The sequence below is a fragment of the Haliotis rufescens genome, unplaced genomic scaffold, assembly GCF_023055435.1.
Source record: "Haliotis rufescens isolate VD_foot unplaced genomic scaffold, xgHalRufe1.0.p SCAF_25, whole genome shotgun sequence".
Classification (NCBI taxonomy): Eukaryota; Metazoa; Mollusca; class Gastropoda; order Lepetellida; family Haliotidae; genus Haliotis; species Haliotis rufescens.
This window is the reverse complement of record NW_025963946.1, coordinates 8,469,120-8,486,862: the sequence shown is the minus strand read 5'-3', so window position 1 is coordinate 8,486,862 and position 17,743 is coordinate 8,469,120. Positions and strand designations below refer to the sequence as shown.

The 17,743-nt window shown below is 39.6% G+C and overlaps 1 protein-coding gene across 2 annotated transcripts in view; it reads left to right on the top strand.

Annotated features, from left to right (window-relative positions):
* The window catches only part of LOC124141333 (uncharacterized oxidoreductase MexAM1_META1p0182-like), a 28,598-nt gene extending 11,625 nt beyond the window's left edge, over positions 1-16,973 (top strand). Inside the window, exons 2-10 of one of the 2 annotated variants that reach the window (XR_006862037.2) lie at positions 6,832-6,962; positions 7,258-7,353; positions 8,690-8,828; positions 9,152-9,192; positions 10,348-10,417; positions 11,352-11,388; positions 12,889-12,949; positions 13,960-14,211; positions 15,114-16,973. Coding sequence is in view for 1 of the 2 variants with exons in the window: in XM_046509311.2 (XP_046365267.1) it covers positions 6,832-6,962; positions 7,258-7,353; positions 8,690-8,828; positions 9,152-9,192; positions 10,348-10,417; positions 11,352-11,388; positions 12,889-12,949; positions 13,960-14,127 (743 nt within the window). In the remaining variant the exon portion in view is untranslated. Of the gene's footprint in view, positions 1-6,831; positions 6,963-7,257; positions 7,354-8,689; positions 8,829-9,151; positions 9,193-10,347; positions 10,418-11,351; positions 11,389-12,888; positions 12,950-13,959 lie in introns of both variants that reach the window. The other variant, XM_046509311.2, reaches the window with a different exon arrangement.
* Positions 16,974-17,743: the final 770 nt, after the last annotated feature.

Here is a 17,743-nt window from a genome sequence, read left to right as displayed (position 1 = left end):
AATAACACATTTTTAAATATGAGATACATATAATTACTTGAAGGTTAAAACATGTATCTAAATAGTAAATTAGAAGGATTACAAATGGAAACATTAGAAACTTAAACTTTTAGGGTAGGTGTTTTGTACGGCCTATATATTTTTAACTCTGCACCCTAGCTTCACCCAACTTTCTACACACATTAACCACAATGAGTTCTTGTGCCTTTTGCTAGTTTGAAGATTCTGATTTTTTTAATTTTGCCGTTTCCATGGGAACATGAGAAACTGTGACTTTCTTTATACGGCCCATATATTTTTAACCATGCACCCTAGCTTCACCAAACGTGCTACACCCATTTACCACAATGAGTACGTGTGCCTTTTGCTAGTTTCTGAATCTGAAGATTCTGAATTTATTAATTTTTGCCGTTTCCATGGACACATTAAGACACATAAAGAATGTATGTTGTGCTAAGCATTGATTATCCCACACTAGATTGAAATATATTTGCAAAAACATGTGTTCATTTCAAACATAATCCATCCTCATGGGGTTACAAAGGAAAGGGCAGTTCCTCTGACTTAAAGCAACAGGTATATTTCATTAATTAACAAACTATTTAGTATTTGTTGTTGACCAGCGGGGATAATGGGGGTATGTGAGCTTTACTCACTTCTTTCTTGTTTTCCTTTCCGCCCAGGCCTTACTGTAATGTTATAGCCCAAAATGAAACAAGCCTAGATGTTAAACATGTTCAGGTTGAAATTTCCATCCCACTGGGGCTACTTTTCAATTTATATATAGTTTCTCGTTTTAATCAAATAATATTTTGTCAGGGACTAAGCGTTAGTCTAAGTGATGCAGTGAACGTACCACAGACCTGATGCTAGAATAACATCTAATCTCTGAAATGAACATATTTTACAGAAGAAAAAAAAGTTGTTAAACAATGGTTATAAAATATAATAAAAAGGAGCCAAAATATTTTCTTCATTTTTCAAATATTGGTCTCTGTTGGATATATTTGTTTCGGGATCTGTATGACAGACGAACCTGATGCTTTTAAGTATAAAGATAAGTAAGTATAGCTATTGTGTTTATTCAGATATGTTTGTGTTTAACCCAACCTTGAAAAATAATGAAAGATGAGTGGTAACTATTTATGTCATTTTTTTTCAAGTTAGAACCCAGTATGGTGGCCATACTTTGGTTGCTGGCGATCCCTAGCTCGTTTTTATCATGTTTTGTTCTGCATAGTAATATTGTTTTATCGTTCAATACTAGTTTTAAATATGTCTATGATACTCTAGTTATTTTACTGTCCTTTGCTGACAGGTATTTTAGAAAGACTACACGTATTTCGTATGTCTGTTTAATTGTTGTAGTCACAATATGGCTGAAATACTGCCGATGTGACTGTAAATCTTAACTCACTCACACTCACTCAAATTAGAATGATAGCACAACAGGAAAGTATGTAACTTTAATTTATGTATCTTGTTAACCCAATAGTTTTTCAAGTAAGAGCAGCATGTATATCGAGAGTATAGGTTTGGTGCGTGACTTATCACACATTCCTTTCAGAAAGTGTGCATATTATGTTTATCGGCAATAAATGACTTCAGACGATTCATACGGGTATAATACGATTTACTTCAGAACTAGTACAGATCACTTCAGGTTAGGGGAAAATGTATGTAATTAACAGAATTTTGGATTTCGGCAAGCGTTGTGCTCAGGGGGTTGTTTGGGCGGGTTTAAAGGATTCGGGTCTTGGCTTGGGCTTTGTGTTCGACGTGTAGCATTTCTAGGTTGACGTATCAATGACCAAATTAATGTCTGATGCAATTCTCTATTTTGACTTGTACGGTGTGTTCCCGTGCCTTTTCGGGTAAACAATTTGCTTGCCTTTGCATGTGTTTGTGGCGGGTGCCACCAGTGGATTGGGATGAGCTCGCCTTTTTGCGAGCACCGAGTGTCATCATTATTTTATGGTGAATCATGACACATGCTCTTGGTGTTGTCGTGCAGTTGGCGCTACTTTTGGCAAGGGTTTCTTATGAAAATGGAAAGGCTGATGTTGCTTTTGCTAACTGATAAACATGAGATATAATGTCAGTGTATATGGTCATGTTATTAAGAAACAAACGGCGAGTGGGAGTTGTTTTTTGTTCAATAAACAACGACCACGACTCGTTTATTTCTTATATGAGATATCAACATTACGTACAGCCTCTTAAAACGTGTTAAATAAGGAAGAAGTACACACTTTAAAAATATTTACCCGTACTTAAATAATGATGACTCCCTGAATAGAATCTGAACACGGCAATGCCAGATAAATCCATTTTATGAACAGGAGGGTTAGAATTTTGTCTTTCCCGCATATTCTCAAAATTTTCTCATCGATTTGTTGTACCTTTTCAACCAATATCGAATGTCATATCGCTCTCACTTTCGGGTGCGATTGTTTTGGCATTGCATTTATCTACCTTCCCCATGTACATCTATGGGAAAAAACTCACTAGACATTTCCCTTCTTCTTGATGTATTGCGTAGCTACCTTATATCAACGAATGTCAATTTCTCATTGCTTTATCATGGCGTATCCGTGTCATAACCAATCATGTAGCAATAGCATGCACAAATATCGTTGACTTCGACATAGAATAGTGTCATGATATATGATTATCCTTTGGTGTGCAATATTTCAGGTTGATAAATCTAAAACATATGCTTACTTTTAAGAATAGGGACTATACATGTTTATATCACTTTATCAGGTCTCTGTAACATTTGCAGATAATACAAATTTAGTAATACAAGTGAACCTAAATATATGTATGTATGTTGTCATATTCTTAAGTTGCTGAGTGCGGCATTAAACAACAGACATACAAAACATAATATCTTAAAGAATTATGTTAACAATGCCGATGCTAAACATAATCTCCGCCATCTCCATATCTCTTTCTCTATGTTTAATATGAAAACATAATAACTTTTGTTAATAATCTGTAGGAATAATAATGACAATAATGTCATAATAAGATCATTATTATTTACGTTACTTATCCTCAACTGAAGTAGTCCTCCACACTATACTCGCATTAATGTGCTGACTTATTATTGCGTTAATTTCATGATTTACAGTATTCATGAAGAACATTTCACGTGGGACCAACAGAGGGAATTATGACTATAGACTTGCCAATTATATTTTAAATTCATGCTAGCTCAAGCGATCTATTGGTTTAATTTATTGTTATGGTATCCACAAAATAAGTAGGATCCGTTTTTTCCGTTTACAATGACATGCATCAACCAAGTTAGCGAGCCCGACCACCCGATCCCTTTAGTCGCATCTTACAACAATCATAGTCGCCTCTAACGGCAGGCATGAGTTGCTGAAGACATATCCTAACCCGGATCTTCAAAGGTCAAGTGAGATTCAACTGATATATTAAGATGAAATAAGACTGAATTATATTTGCTGGTTACATATCAAATTGTTACAAAATGTATTGTGCTAGGCACAGTATAACTGGACTGAGGGAGGGCCGTATTCCTCCTTATGGGTCACCTGCTTCGCAGAAGGGGACGGGAAAACAGCAGGGGGTGAGGGCAGTTAAGATGATGGTACAGACAGATAATAGAGTCTCAGATCATTTTACAAATGTGAAACCTCAGTCCACAAAGGAAGAGGTGAGATTTACAGAACAAAGGCAGTTATTTCTAGTTTCTTTCTGACTCTCGAGGATACATTTGACAAAACAATGAATGTGTGTGTGTGTGTGTGTGTGTGTGTGTGTGTGTGTGTGTGTGTGTGTGTGTGTGTGTGTGAAGAAAAATAAAAAGAAGAATTGTACAGCATAAGAGACACTACATTTTCAGTCATTAAAACGCGTAAAACATTTATTGAGTAAACGTAAACACTTAAAGTGAGTGAAACAAAAGACATCAGTACAGGCACACCCAGTCCCCCGACCCCAAGTCTGCATGTATAAATACTCATACCTGCCACATCCTCAACCACTTGACTGCCTCCGTGGTCTAGTGGTAGAGCGTCCACCCGGAGAGCGGAAGGTCCGGGGTTCGATCCCCGGCCGCGTCATACCAAAAGACGTTAAAAGATGGTACTTGTTGTTACCCTGTCTGGCGCTCAGCATTAAGGGGCTAAAATAAGGACTGGTCGGCTCGGAGTCAGTATACTGTGTCTGAGCGGGGTATTCATGTTAAACTTCGGCATGGTATCTCAGTTAGCTAGCACTATAACACACTTGGACACAATTAATTAAGATCCCCACCGTATAACCATATGAACAATTGCTGAGTATTGCTAATACCATTTGGTGTTTATAATTATGGCAACGTTTGCAACAGACGAATGCAGTCAGAGACCATCCTCTCAGTGGCAGGCCCGGCATAACCAATAATCGACAAGACAACTGGATTCGAACAACACACCTACGAAATCGATTCCAGCCAGCAACAGTGACTGCGAGAAGCATCCCTGGCCTTCGACGAATATCTTCACAAACCGTACGTCGCCGCCTCAGATGTGCAGGGACGTCTCATTTTGACAGGAAACCACCGTCAAGCACGTCTACAGTGGTGCAGACAGCGTCTACGCTGGACGGCCAAGCAGTGGGGACAAGTTCTATACCCTGACGAGTGTCGTTTTCACCTCAGCAAAAGCGATTGACGGATTCGAGTGTACCGACGTCAAGCATAGTGTCATGGTAGAAGATCGGTTCGCAGGCGGCAGCGTTATGGTATGGGGTGGCATTACAGCAAGACAGAGGACCCGTTTGATAGTGGTAGAGGGGAATCTCAATGGACAGCGCTACCGCGACGAGATCATCGGCCCTGTTGTTCTACCGTTTTTGCATCGTCATGGCCCAGGCATTTCCTTTCAACATGACAACGCCCGGCCTCATATTGCTCGACTTGTTCAGGAATCTCTTCAACAAAACAAGATGAATGTCATCCCCTGGCCGGCTCGCTCCCCTGATCTCTCACCAATTGAGCACATGTGGGATGACGTCAACCACGTGTTCGACAGACATGGGCAGAGATGGACAGATATCCCAAAGGACTTTGTGCGACGCCTGGTCCATGAGACGAAGATGTGTTGCTTGCATCGCAACCAGAGGTGGACACACACACTATTGATTTGTAAATTGACATTTTGGCATGTTCATGTTTTAAATGAAATCACGCATTTTCTGAAGTCAGTGTGGCAAATTAAACCATTTGAACACTTACTGGAGTCTTTTATCTGTTGCAAACCGAAATTGTTTCAGATTTGGTAAAAAACATTTGCATTAAGTCTTGTTCAATGTCACAGGAACTTTTCTTGTTCAGTATACAATTGTTGGGCATGAAGAGACAAACACAATTATGATCTTAGAATTGAGTCTGGGGTCTTTCCACACCCCTAGGGATTAAGTTCTTGGGTGCCAACTTGGCAACAGATGAGATCCCCACCCTTTTACCATATACATGCATACATGTAATTGCTTAGTACAAGACAAATAAATATATGCTACCAGGACTGGCCCTTCTGTTCATCTGTCCGTCACATCCAAAGGAGTTAGAACCTTGATCATAACATGCAAACCGATATTATCCCCATCCTATAATAAAGAGAAACATTGTATACATTTCTTTGTTATGAAGAGTATAATACATTTAAGACAATGGGATTCGCCCTGGGGTCCAGCATTGTTTCTCGAAACTTAAATCCTGGATCATAACATGGAAGTGGTTCAGATCTTTATGCTACATTTGTATCTAGAGAAGTACACGTTCATGCTGTCAGATTTGCCGCCCACCCCTTTTAAATGCTGACAAGAGTAAAAAATCCTAAACATTTGCAGTATTATATACATGTACAATGCAAATGTATATATTGTGATGATTGCGTAAATATCCAGGTGAGCGATACAGGCCCTTTGGGTCTCTTGTTTATATCGTGTAGTGATCCGTTTTCATGGGTTTGAATCCCCGACCACTGGTATGTCAGACACTCGTGGGGAAAAACACAGATCACCAGCAACAAATTCCTGTCGTAATAGGTGACTTAAGGAAGGTTAATCAGCAATAGTCCATGTATATAACGATGACTCGTTAATTAAAGTGACCGGACATGAAAATACAGTGATTAACATCATGAGCATGAGTTAGAATTGGGATACGATGACACGCAATCAACCAAGTCAGCGAGCCTGGCCATCCAATCCAATTAGTCGCATGTTTCATTCCAAATAATAAAGTATCATATATTACCTTCCCTAGCGAGTGAATAACTGAGTGAATATTGTTGCATTATTTATTGTTCAGAGGTGAAGTTGTTGAACTGGTATTTGATGTTAAGTACATAAAATTATATATCATGATACCAAATGATGTTTGATTCTGATTGTAAAAAAATAACATTGAAATGAAACCTCAGAATTAACAAGTTTATTCGCACACAAACGTGCGTATGAATACATAGCTCTTTCGATAGCCAACACGCAAATCCTATAATAATGGCAGGCGAATAGAACCCATTAGACACTTACTGGTACACTGCACAAGCACTTGATCACAACAGCTTACAAAAAATTGTGACTATCAGATCTTCATTCGTTGGCTCTTACAAGCATGGAGTAATGAGGACACATTCTGTTATGCTATTCGCCACACACAAATGCCATCCACACACACACATGCACGCACGCACATACACACAGACGCACACTTAACAAGGCAGGGTACATTGGTCAGTTTCCAGAACACATAAGTGACAGAAATGGAATTCTTTGTATGTTGGATTTCAATCAGCACATTCCTCCTTTCAGGTTCCAGTTCAGGAATTGGGGCAGGAATTGCAGTAGTGTTTGCAAAAGAAGGAGCCAAACTGTCTTTGACTGGCAGGAACCAGAAGAATTTGGAGGAAGTGGCTAAGAACTGCAAGACGAAATGTTCTGACGTAAGTAGAAACCAAGGGAGAAAGCTAGAGCTGATGAACAAATCCACACCCTTGTTTACCCTGAGCGATTCTGTATATAGAAACAGTTGTCTCAGGCGTCGCGAGTCAGGTCCTATAGGCATGCCAGCATTCGCTGCCCTTTCGAGAGTACAAACACAACGAGGTAACCTTTCGAATCGTGCCATAAAATTAGTGCCTCAGCCAATTGTTAACTACATTTCCTCACTGGCAAATCGGGTGAAACCACATCATTACAAAACAACTATTTAACAACGTGATTAACTTTCTATTTTAGGATGTTCTCATAAACGTGGGTGACGTCACGGATGCTGCTTTCAGAAAGACTCTCGTGGAGACAACCAAGAAGAAGTTCGGGAAAATCGACATACTGGTGGGTATACTTCAACTACCGCAGAAGGGTTGAAGGTGAGGTGAAATGGGGTTAAACGTCGCGTCCAAGATTACTGCACTTATATTGCGACGTGCATGCACGTGTGTGTCTGTGTGTGTGGCTGCTTGTACTTGTCCGGACTGATGCCGATTTAATAGTACTAGCCCACTGAGATACCATGCCGCAGATTAAGATGAATACCCCACTCAGACACAGTATACTGACTCCGAGCCGACCATTTTCTTGTTTTAGTCTCTTAATGCCGAGCACCGGAGAGTCTTTTGGTATGACGCGGGCGGGAATCGAACCTCAAACCTCCCGCTCTCCTGGCGGACGCTCTACCACTAGACCACGGATGCGGTCCAGAAGGGTTGAAAGGACATACACATGTATACCTTCTGTACCATCATGATACATAACAAAGAGAAACTGCTTCAAAAATTTATACAGTTCTCTTGTGTGTTGTTAACGCCGCACTCAGCAATATTTCAGTTATATGAAGGCGGCCTGTAAATAATCGAGCCGAGACAAGACACGTTCAACTGAACATATTGTTTGAAACTTGATGTTGTTTGTTTCTTGTTTATTGTCGCACTCAGCAATGGCCCATCCATTTGACAGTGACTCGTAAACAACAGTGACAGGACCAGAAAATCCTGTGATTGATATTTTGAACAACGATCTATGCTGTGGGCATATGATGAGACGGAAGCACCAAAATCACCAAACCTCATTGGTCGATCCATTAAGTCACCTCTGAACACAAGCATATGTTCTTGGGAACCAGTTCTTACCCAGAACATCCACGGGCTGCTTCTGTAGAAAGGGTTTCATGAATGATTTTGTATAATATGTAGATCGATATATTGCAAAGAATAAAATGCAACTATCTGATAAAGTTTAACTGCTGCAGAGTAGAATCCATTCACCCATCACATGGAGATTCTGGGTTAGAAGACCAGGCCCGCTATTGCCGTATGCTTGTCTGAGGTTGGAGTAAATTGGGTTTCATCAGGCTTGTGTAAATATTATGTCAATATCACAACGTTCTACACCACATTTGGGCTTCACACATTGTACCCATGTGGGGAATCTTACCAGTGTCGCCGGTTTGACGAGCAAACGCTTTAACCTCTAGGCTACACAACGGTCGTAAGAGGTGATGAAAGGGTCATTGGTTAATTGATGGAAACCATGGAATTACACCCATACAGCGTTGGTCGTTTCTCATATTAGCGATCATTGGATTGTGACTCGATTATTATAGGCTTGTCGCATGCAGAGTGTGGCGTTTTTAAAAGAACAGAAACAAGTTGTATGATATGTCTATGTTTAGGTTAACAATGCTGGGATCGCAATGCTGAGTCCGCTGAGAGCAGCGACCAAAGAGCAGTACGACAAAACAATGGCTGTGAACGTGGAGGCACCTGTGTTTTTGACACAGTTGGTTTTACCGTATTTGATTGAAACTAAAGGTACTCTCTTGTGAGTGTATGGTTTAATGTCTGTAATTATTTTTTAAAAACGATTTATTCTGAAAAACCGGAAGCAAGTTGCCTCAAAATTTACAAAGGGCCCAGCTTCTCCTTTCAGAGAAATCATTGTATGTCTTGAAGCAGTGATCAAAACACAGTCAGTCCTTATAAACGTCATATAACGCTTGTCTTAGTAACTGTATGGTTGCAATACTGCCAATAAGAGACAAACTTGTAACACATGTATGTCTTCGTTAAGATGTTACAATGTGTATAGTAGATATTACCACAGGTTCAGGGCTAAATATATCTGTTTGTTGCAGGGTGTGTGGTTAATATTTCGACTTGCGGAACGAGTACAATTGTGAGTTTTTTGTTGGCAAACACCTGGATAATTTCCATCCTGTGAAATCGACCCTTTTAAACCACCCGTGGTATTTGGAGTGCAGCATTTACATGCATCACACGTGAAGCACATTTGAGGTTGTATGGCCAAAATGGGTGCTGAGACACAAAGGGGGTATTAGTGGTGGCAATTTTAGTTTACTTCCTTTTCCAGTTGAGATATTTTAAAGAAAATTTCGAAATGTTGTGTATGAGAAAATTGTACAGCTGCATGTCTCCTTTGTAGTATCTCGTTTGGCAGATGACTTGGTTCGACAATAGTCTCCATGGTATACCTCATTTGTTATCAGACCCGGGAAGATCCGGGGTAGAATAGGTCTTCAGCAACACATGCTTGCCGTAAGAGCCGACTATGCTTGTCGAAAGAGGCGACTAACGGGATTGGGTAGTCAGGATCGCTGACTTAGTTGATGCATGTCATCGTATCCCAATTGCGTAGATTGATGCTCATGATTTCAACCACTGGATTGTCTGGTCCAGACTCGATTATTTACAGACCGCCGTCATACAGCTGGAGGTCATACGGCGTTAAACAACAAACAAAGGAACACAATCATTTACATTAATTGTACAGTCGTAAATGGTGATTTTAGAGATATTTGAACAGAAGCAAGTCCAAGACCGAAGCGGATATTCTCAAGAGATGTATAGTCTGGAAGTTAATTTAAGGTACCGAAGTTGGTATGGTATGTGTCATATGCCCTGTGACGCAGGGGTAGCATTATGCAGATGGCTGTTACAATGAATGTTCGTTCCAACCGTGACGAACAGGTCTGGTTGTTGATGACATATAGTGATAGCTAAATAGACCGATTTTTTACTCATGCACCGATTGTCTTTAAATGTAATATCCAGTTATGTATGACTGTTTAATAATCTCATACCAACTTTGACTGGAGAAGGTCCAATAGTCTTTCAGATATTGTAGTAAACGTCGGTACCTTAAATTAATTTCCGGACTATAGCTTACGACAGATGGTAAAATAATTATATTACCTAAAAGTACTCTCAACCGTCTTCGTCCCTTTAGGCATCAGAAGTGATAGAGCTGCTTGTGTTGCTTTCATATATCATGCATAGACCTTTGAACTTATCAATATTCCCTCCCGAACAGGTACCGAATGGAGGTATCTACATCATGACGAAGGCGGCCGTGGACACATTCACAAGATTCCTTGCCCAAGGTTAGTATATAAATCTTTTGGAAACCTATCGGACGCTTGGGTAGCCCACTCATGTAAGGTCCTGCAGTTTCCTGTGCAGACTTTCGACGTGCGAGAATCCGATAATTGTCGGTTTGAACCTGACATTCAAACGTAAAATAATGAAGGTCTATGCCCTTTTTATTATCGAAAAACCCGCTCTCTGTATAAATATACTCTGTGAAATGGCACATCTCCAAAACTTCGATTTAACTTCCATATACCGTTGTATTGAAATTTACCGTTTAGTTATTTAATTCCAAAATTAAAATTCCAATCCCTACCTGCAATAGTCTTTATTGCACAATGCTTTGCTTTATACTCATACATTTTGTCTCTATAGATAGGTTAGTTCGATAGTTACAAGGTCATAAGGTGGTACGCATGAACCAGTCGTCTGAGGCGCCACAGTTCGCTGTGCAGAGTTGCGTCCCTTTAGGCACACCAGGAACCTATGATAGTGGGTTCGAAACCTTGTTCACCCTGATTCTGTTTCAAGGTTTTTCAGCACCATACTCGGGGTTTCACCAAAGCTGTATAAAGGACAAACGATTTCATTTGTGGAAAAAATCCACCAGCTGACTTTTGGCTTACCTTTTACATTTAACTGAGATGCTGGTATAACTGAAATATCAAAGTTGGATTAAACCAAATTAATCACTCGATATGTATTAACATATGGGTAGCGGTAGCTTTTGTCAATAAAAACAGAAGAATTGGCATTTAAAAGAAGCGCCATACATGTTAATTTACCCGTGAGGAATCAGGTTTGGAATTGGTCCCCAACGACCTATACCTGTCGCTCAAGGCGACTGAATGGATCATCTAGTCACCACCGTCGTATCCAGATAAAATATTGCTAAGCAGTGTTAACAAAAAGCAAACAAAATACAAACACCGTTATTTCTTTCCACAGAAGTGGCTTCCCAGGGGGTACGCGTGAATGCAGTCAAGTGAGTACAATGAGAAAGGCAATACTTATGAAGAAAGTAATATTGCCTTTGTGTTAACCGTGTGTGGATGTTGTTTGATTGGGGTGGATATTTAATATCGATGGAAATACGCCAAGAATATGCAGCATGTTTTCTGTCACCAGTATTTTCATGTATTTTGATTCAATCAGATTGCACGGTTAGTAAAAACTTAAAACTCAACTCTGTTCAACATGTCCAGTATTCGATAGATGTTCATTTCTAACTACAGGTTATCAGTTTCATAATATGCATTTATAGGTGTCAATCATTAATCATGTTCTGTATAACGTAAGCAGGTATCGCACAAGTCTTCCACTTTTACATTTTTGTTTGTTTGTTGTTCAACGCCGCACTCAGCAATATTCCAGCTATAGGACGGCGGTCTGTAAATAATCGAGTCTGGACCAGACAATCCAGTGTTTGACATCATGAGCATCGATCTACACCACCCGATCCCTTTAATCGCCTCTTACGACAAGATCTATTCTACCCCGGATCTTCAAGAGTTTCCATTTTTACAATTTCAACGTAATTATTTCACACATATATATATATATATATATATATATATATATATATATATATATATACATATTGTGTTGGGCATCACGCAAGAAGTTGGAATTGGCAGGAAATAATAATATAACACATGAGCAAAACCAGTTAATCAACTCAGGGCATGGTCTTTTAGTTACACGAGGGTAATTAACATCAAACAAACCAACCAACCAATTGCGTAGATCGTGTTATCAATTACTGTATTGTCTGGTCGAGATTCGATTCTTTACAGACCGCCGTCATGTAGCTGGAATGTTGCTGAGAGCGCCGTTAAACAACAAACAGAAAACCAAAACAAATCTGGTGGGCTCAGTTGTCATGAAAGGATACGACGCCATTCTAGACGTCTGAATCTTTTTGTAATTACAAGACCCGTGAAGATCCGGGGTAGAATAGGTCTTCAGCAACCCATGCTTGCCTTAAAAGGCGACTATGCTTGTCGTAAGAGGCGACTAATGGGATCGGGTGGTCAGGCTCGCTGACTTTGTTGATGCATTTTATCGATCCCAATTGCGATTGCGGATCGATGCTTATGTTGTCAATCACTGGATTGTCTGATCCAGACTCGATTATTTACAGACCGCCGTCATATATTTGGAATATTGCCGAGTGCGGCGTTAAACAACAAAGAAACAAAGAAACAAACACATGTAATTAGAATGCTGATTATAAGTATGTCTTTTTCGTTTACGGTTGTTTTTTGAGCAAACTGGGTATGTCATACTTGGTTTCCTGCGATCATTCAATATACTGATAACTGTTCACTTGGTTTAGTGTGATTGCTGTATCACTGCATCTGTTATATTCAATGTGATTGCTGTATTCACTGTGATTGTTGTATTCACTGTCCTTGTTGTGTTTATTGTGACTGTTGTATTCACTATGATTGTGTTATTCACTCTGTTGCTTTCATTGTTTCAGACCAGGCTACGTACCTTCTCCAATACTGTCTGGGCAGTTAAATAAAGAAGAAAGTGCCATGGTGATTACCTTTACCCTACCACATCTGTCATGGACTGTCATGGACTCGCTGACTTCGTTGATGCATGTCATCAATCCCAATTGCGTGGATCGATGCTCATGATGTCAATCACTGGATTGTCTGGTCCAGACTCGATTATTTACAGACCGCCGCCATGTAGCTGGAATATTGCTGAGTGTGGCGTAAAACAACAAAACAACCAATGTCATGGAAACCAGTAATTGATAGCAAGGGCAACGTCCCATGCCGTTCATGTACGACACCCTATCAACAAAGAGAACGAGCCTGACCCCTCGATTCCACGCCTCTTACGACAAGTGTAACCCACTGATGATTTATTTTTAACCCAGAATTACCGCATGTGATGTGAAGCAGCTTGGTGTTAGAACTGTTATAGTGCAAACCATTTCAATACTTTTATTTAAGGCTTCATTTATCTTAAATTCCTAATTGGTTCTATATTTTTCCAAGTGCACCGAAGTTGTATGCCCTTTGTTTAATATATTCAAACAATATTCGGCGTATCCCCTCTTATCATAAGCCCCCTCCAGGCAGGACCCTTAAACTCCAGCTCTATCTTTAAATGTCAGTTAACACCTTCTTACGTCGCCGGATCTTACGTGTATACATACTCGCGGGACAATGACCTTGCAACACGTTATGTTATACCCCTGTCTATAAAAGAGATGCGGCAGAGATCGATTTGTGTAAGTGACAGAGCTGGTGTTCCCACCCGGGAACATTGGCCACTCGGTCCCGGTGTGCGTTCTGTCACGTTATTATCAACATGTACCTTTTCGACCTGTTCCACCCATCATCAATAAACATGGCTGCTGTTGTCTTAAACTTCACCCCTAAGGTTTGTCGTCCGTCATCACCCTGAGCTACCATCCGAGGGCCGAAACGTACGCCCTTGGACAGACCCATCTGTATAGAACCAGCGCCTGTTGTATTTTCTTATCACGACATATTCGCTACACTCTTTCACTCACTCACTCACTCCGTTTCAGATGGACAAAACCATGATTAAAGCGACGCCAATTGGTCGAGCGGCTACAGCAGAGGAAATTGGACACATTGTTGCCTTCTTGGCCTCGGAAAAAGCAGCCTTTATAACAGGGGAATGTATCTTGGCCGATGGTGGGATGACAATGACCACACCACCCATCTCAGCATAAGAATCCGGATTCAATGACGTCTTTTTGCCTCCACTGTCTGCAGATTGTGTACTACCAAATACGCAAGGCCACTGGTCAAATTGAGTGAGTGTGAGTGAGTGAGTTAAAATTTAACGTGACATCGGCAGTGTTTCAGCCATATCGTGACGAGAAGTTATACATTGATAATACTATATAAAAAGCTGTCAACGATGGAAAGTACAATAACTAGAATGTCACAGATTTGATTTAAAACTTGTTGAGAATATTAAAAAGCAATAGGTATTAGAGAACAACACAATATAAAAATGGGCTAGAGATCGTCAGTCGCTGAAGGGTGATCACCAGACTTGGGACCATGGGGACTTTCAGTACCTTTGCTTCCTGCATGATCATGAACCCCAGCAGGATTAATATCACCCGACGGTCACTAGGGGTAATTGACCAGTTCAGCCTAAGATTAAAATGACAAAAATACTACGTTTAAAAGTCTGGCATGCATAGAAATTACTTTGAATGACGTGGAACTTACATAACCTCTTAGGGGGACAATAATATGACGCTACTTCAACCACCCTCGAGGGTACAGCCACTAACAATCTCAGTTTGTATTCGCACTACCAATATATAAAAAAACATTATGGACATCAAAATTTATGTATTGATTCAATTTCCTTTAAAATGCACAATACAAAATGAGAATTTACTTGACTAAAAAGGTCCTTGACTGTTTTTACACAATAGAATTTATCCCTTGCGATGGAAAAATCAATGCAGTCAAGCAGGATATGCTTGACCGTGATTCTTTCATCACAAGGGACTCAAAACGGAGGCTCATCACCTTTCAATAAGTATTCATTTGTATATCGACTGTGGCCATTACGACATCGTCGCATAATGACCTCTTCAAATCTGGACTGACAGCCCAAATAGGTATAACCAATATTTGGTTTAATTTCATGTAATTTATTGATACCTACATGGGTGTCCCACTTCTTTTGCATCAGATCTCGGATATAACAGCTGAAGAGTGGTTTGATATCGGTCTATGGGATACGAAGTGGCGTCACAGACTTGTTGAGTGCTGCTTTTGCAGCAGCATCGGCCATTGTGTTCCCAGTGATTCCAACATGGCTGGGCAACCAACAGAAAACAATGTCGCATTGGCCAGAAGCAAGATCATTAAACAATTCAATAATTTTTAATTATAAGTGGATGCGTGGTTGACATGTTTTTAATAGCCTGGATGCAAGAAAGAAAATCAGAAAAAATTATGAAGTGTTTATGTTTAGAATGGCTGTTGATGTATTTAAGTGCTGTGAAAATAGCATTTGCTTCTGCTGTAAAAATAGAACAGTTATTTGGTAAGCGGGATGAGATAGTCCTGGATCCAAGGACAGTGGCGCTAGCAACAGCGTCACCATCTTTGGATCCATCTGTAAATATAGATTTGTAAGCATCATATGTGCTGCGTTATTCATGATATTGTTGTTGATAAATTAGTTGATTTGTGTCAGATTTCTTTAGTTTGGTTAATGTTAGGTTCACCTCCGGCTTCACAAACTGCCATGGTGGAGAAGAAAAAAGCTGAGTGGGGGCAATGTTTTCAAGCTTTATTTGCGCAGCAGAAATATGAGATTTTATTCTTATTCAAAGAGGTGTAAGAAGAGATGACTTTGTGTGGTAGAGATTTTCGTGTAGAGGATTAAAAATACAATCATAAGTTGGGTTGGATTTCAAAGAACGTAATTTAGATATATATTGCAAAGACAATTGAATGCGACGTTGTTTAAGGGACGGCTCATCAGCCGCCACATACAGACGTTGTATCGGCAAGGTTCGGAAGGTTCCAAGGCAAAGCCTCAGGCCTTGATGGTGAATAGGATCTAGAATTTTTAAATTGCTTTTACAAGCTCCACCATAAATGATGGAGCCATAATCTAGTTTGGAGCAGATAAGTGCTCTGTATAGTTGCAGGAGGGTTTTCTGATCTCCTCCCCACTTAGAGTTTGAGACAACTTTAAGTAAGTCCAGGGCCTTCAGACATACTGTCTGTCTGTCTGTCTGTCTGTCTGTCATATTCATCAAATATAAACATATAAACTTTCGATAAACTATTAATTTTAATGCTAAATAATGTGACAGACAAGATACTGCCTTCTGGGACACCCTGGTCCTGATTATTATGATCAGACAGGGACTTGAAATTGTCCGTCTGTTAAAAATTTGGATATAAACTGAGGCAAAGGGCCTCGCAATCCAAAGTTTATGTAAATCCTTTAAATTACCATGTTTCCATGTAGTGTCATATGCTTTTTCTAGATCGAAAAAGATTGAGACTGCATGTTGTTTGTTTATTATTGCATTTTTTACAAAGGATTCTAATCGTACTAAATGATCGATAGTACTTCTGTTCTTACGGAAACCACACTGTATATTTGTAATGACATTATTGGTTTCTTAGTACCAAACAAGTCGATTATTACAATGCGTTCCATGTTTTTGTAAACGCAGCTTGTCATTGAGATCGGTCGATAATTTGATGGATCTGTCTGATCACGTCCTGGTTTAGGTATTCGAACAACAATGGCATCACGCACAAACGGTGAAAATCGTCCTGACGTCCAAATGTCATCAAAAATATTTAACAGTGATTGTAAACATGGTTCTGGTAAGTGGTTCAGGAGTTAATAATGTATGTTATCAGCTCCAGTAGCAGTATCGTTAGCTTGTCCGAGGGCAGGTTGTAGTTCATGTAATATTTCATTGTAATCTTCCCCATTATCTGAATTAAAATGAATAGGTTTCTTTTCCTGCTGTTTTTGATATTTTTTTAATTTGGGTACATAATTGGATGAGGAAGAATATTTAGCCAAAGTTTCACCCAGTTTATTAGCGATATCTGTTTTATCAGTTAATAATTCATTCCCATTTTGAAAATGTTGGATACCAGATTTAGAACCCTTACCTTTTATCTTTTTAATCATGTTCCATACCTTCGACATTGGCGTACGTGAATTTTTTAAACGTAAGCTTGCCAAGACATTCGTTTATTTTGCTTAAAGGTACGCCACGCTTAAGAATTAACGATTTTGAACTTATTTAAATTATGTACCATATGATGGTGACGGAAATACTTTTCAGCTTTCTTCCGTGACTTCCAAGCTTGTTTGCAAGTATCATAAAACCATGGTTTACGGATATGTGCATTGGCAGTGGACTTAGGAACACATTGATCAGCTATTTTATGTAGTTCATTAGAAAACACTTGTATTGAATCAGACACATCAATAAAACGATCAGGATGTAATTTGCTTTTACAGAGTATTTCAAACAAAGACCAGTCAGCTTTAGTGAAGTTCCATCTTGATGATGGAGGGATATCAGATGGAGTTATTGTTTTGAAGAATTGTCGGAAAATGGTCACTTCCACAGAGGTCATCATGGACTGACCATCCAAATTCATTCAGAAGTTCAGAATTAGTGAGTGATAAATCAAGAGATGAATATGTGCCTGTACCAGGATGTAAATAAGTTTTAGAGTTATCGTTAAAAATGCATAAGTCGTTCTTGGAAACAAAGTCTTCTAATATCTTCCCTTTACTATTTGTAGCATCACTACCCCAAAGTGGACTAT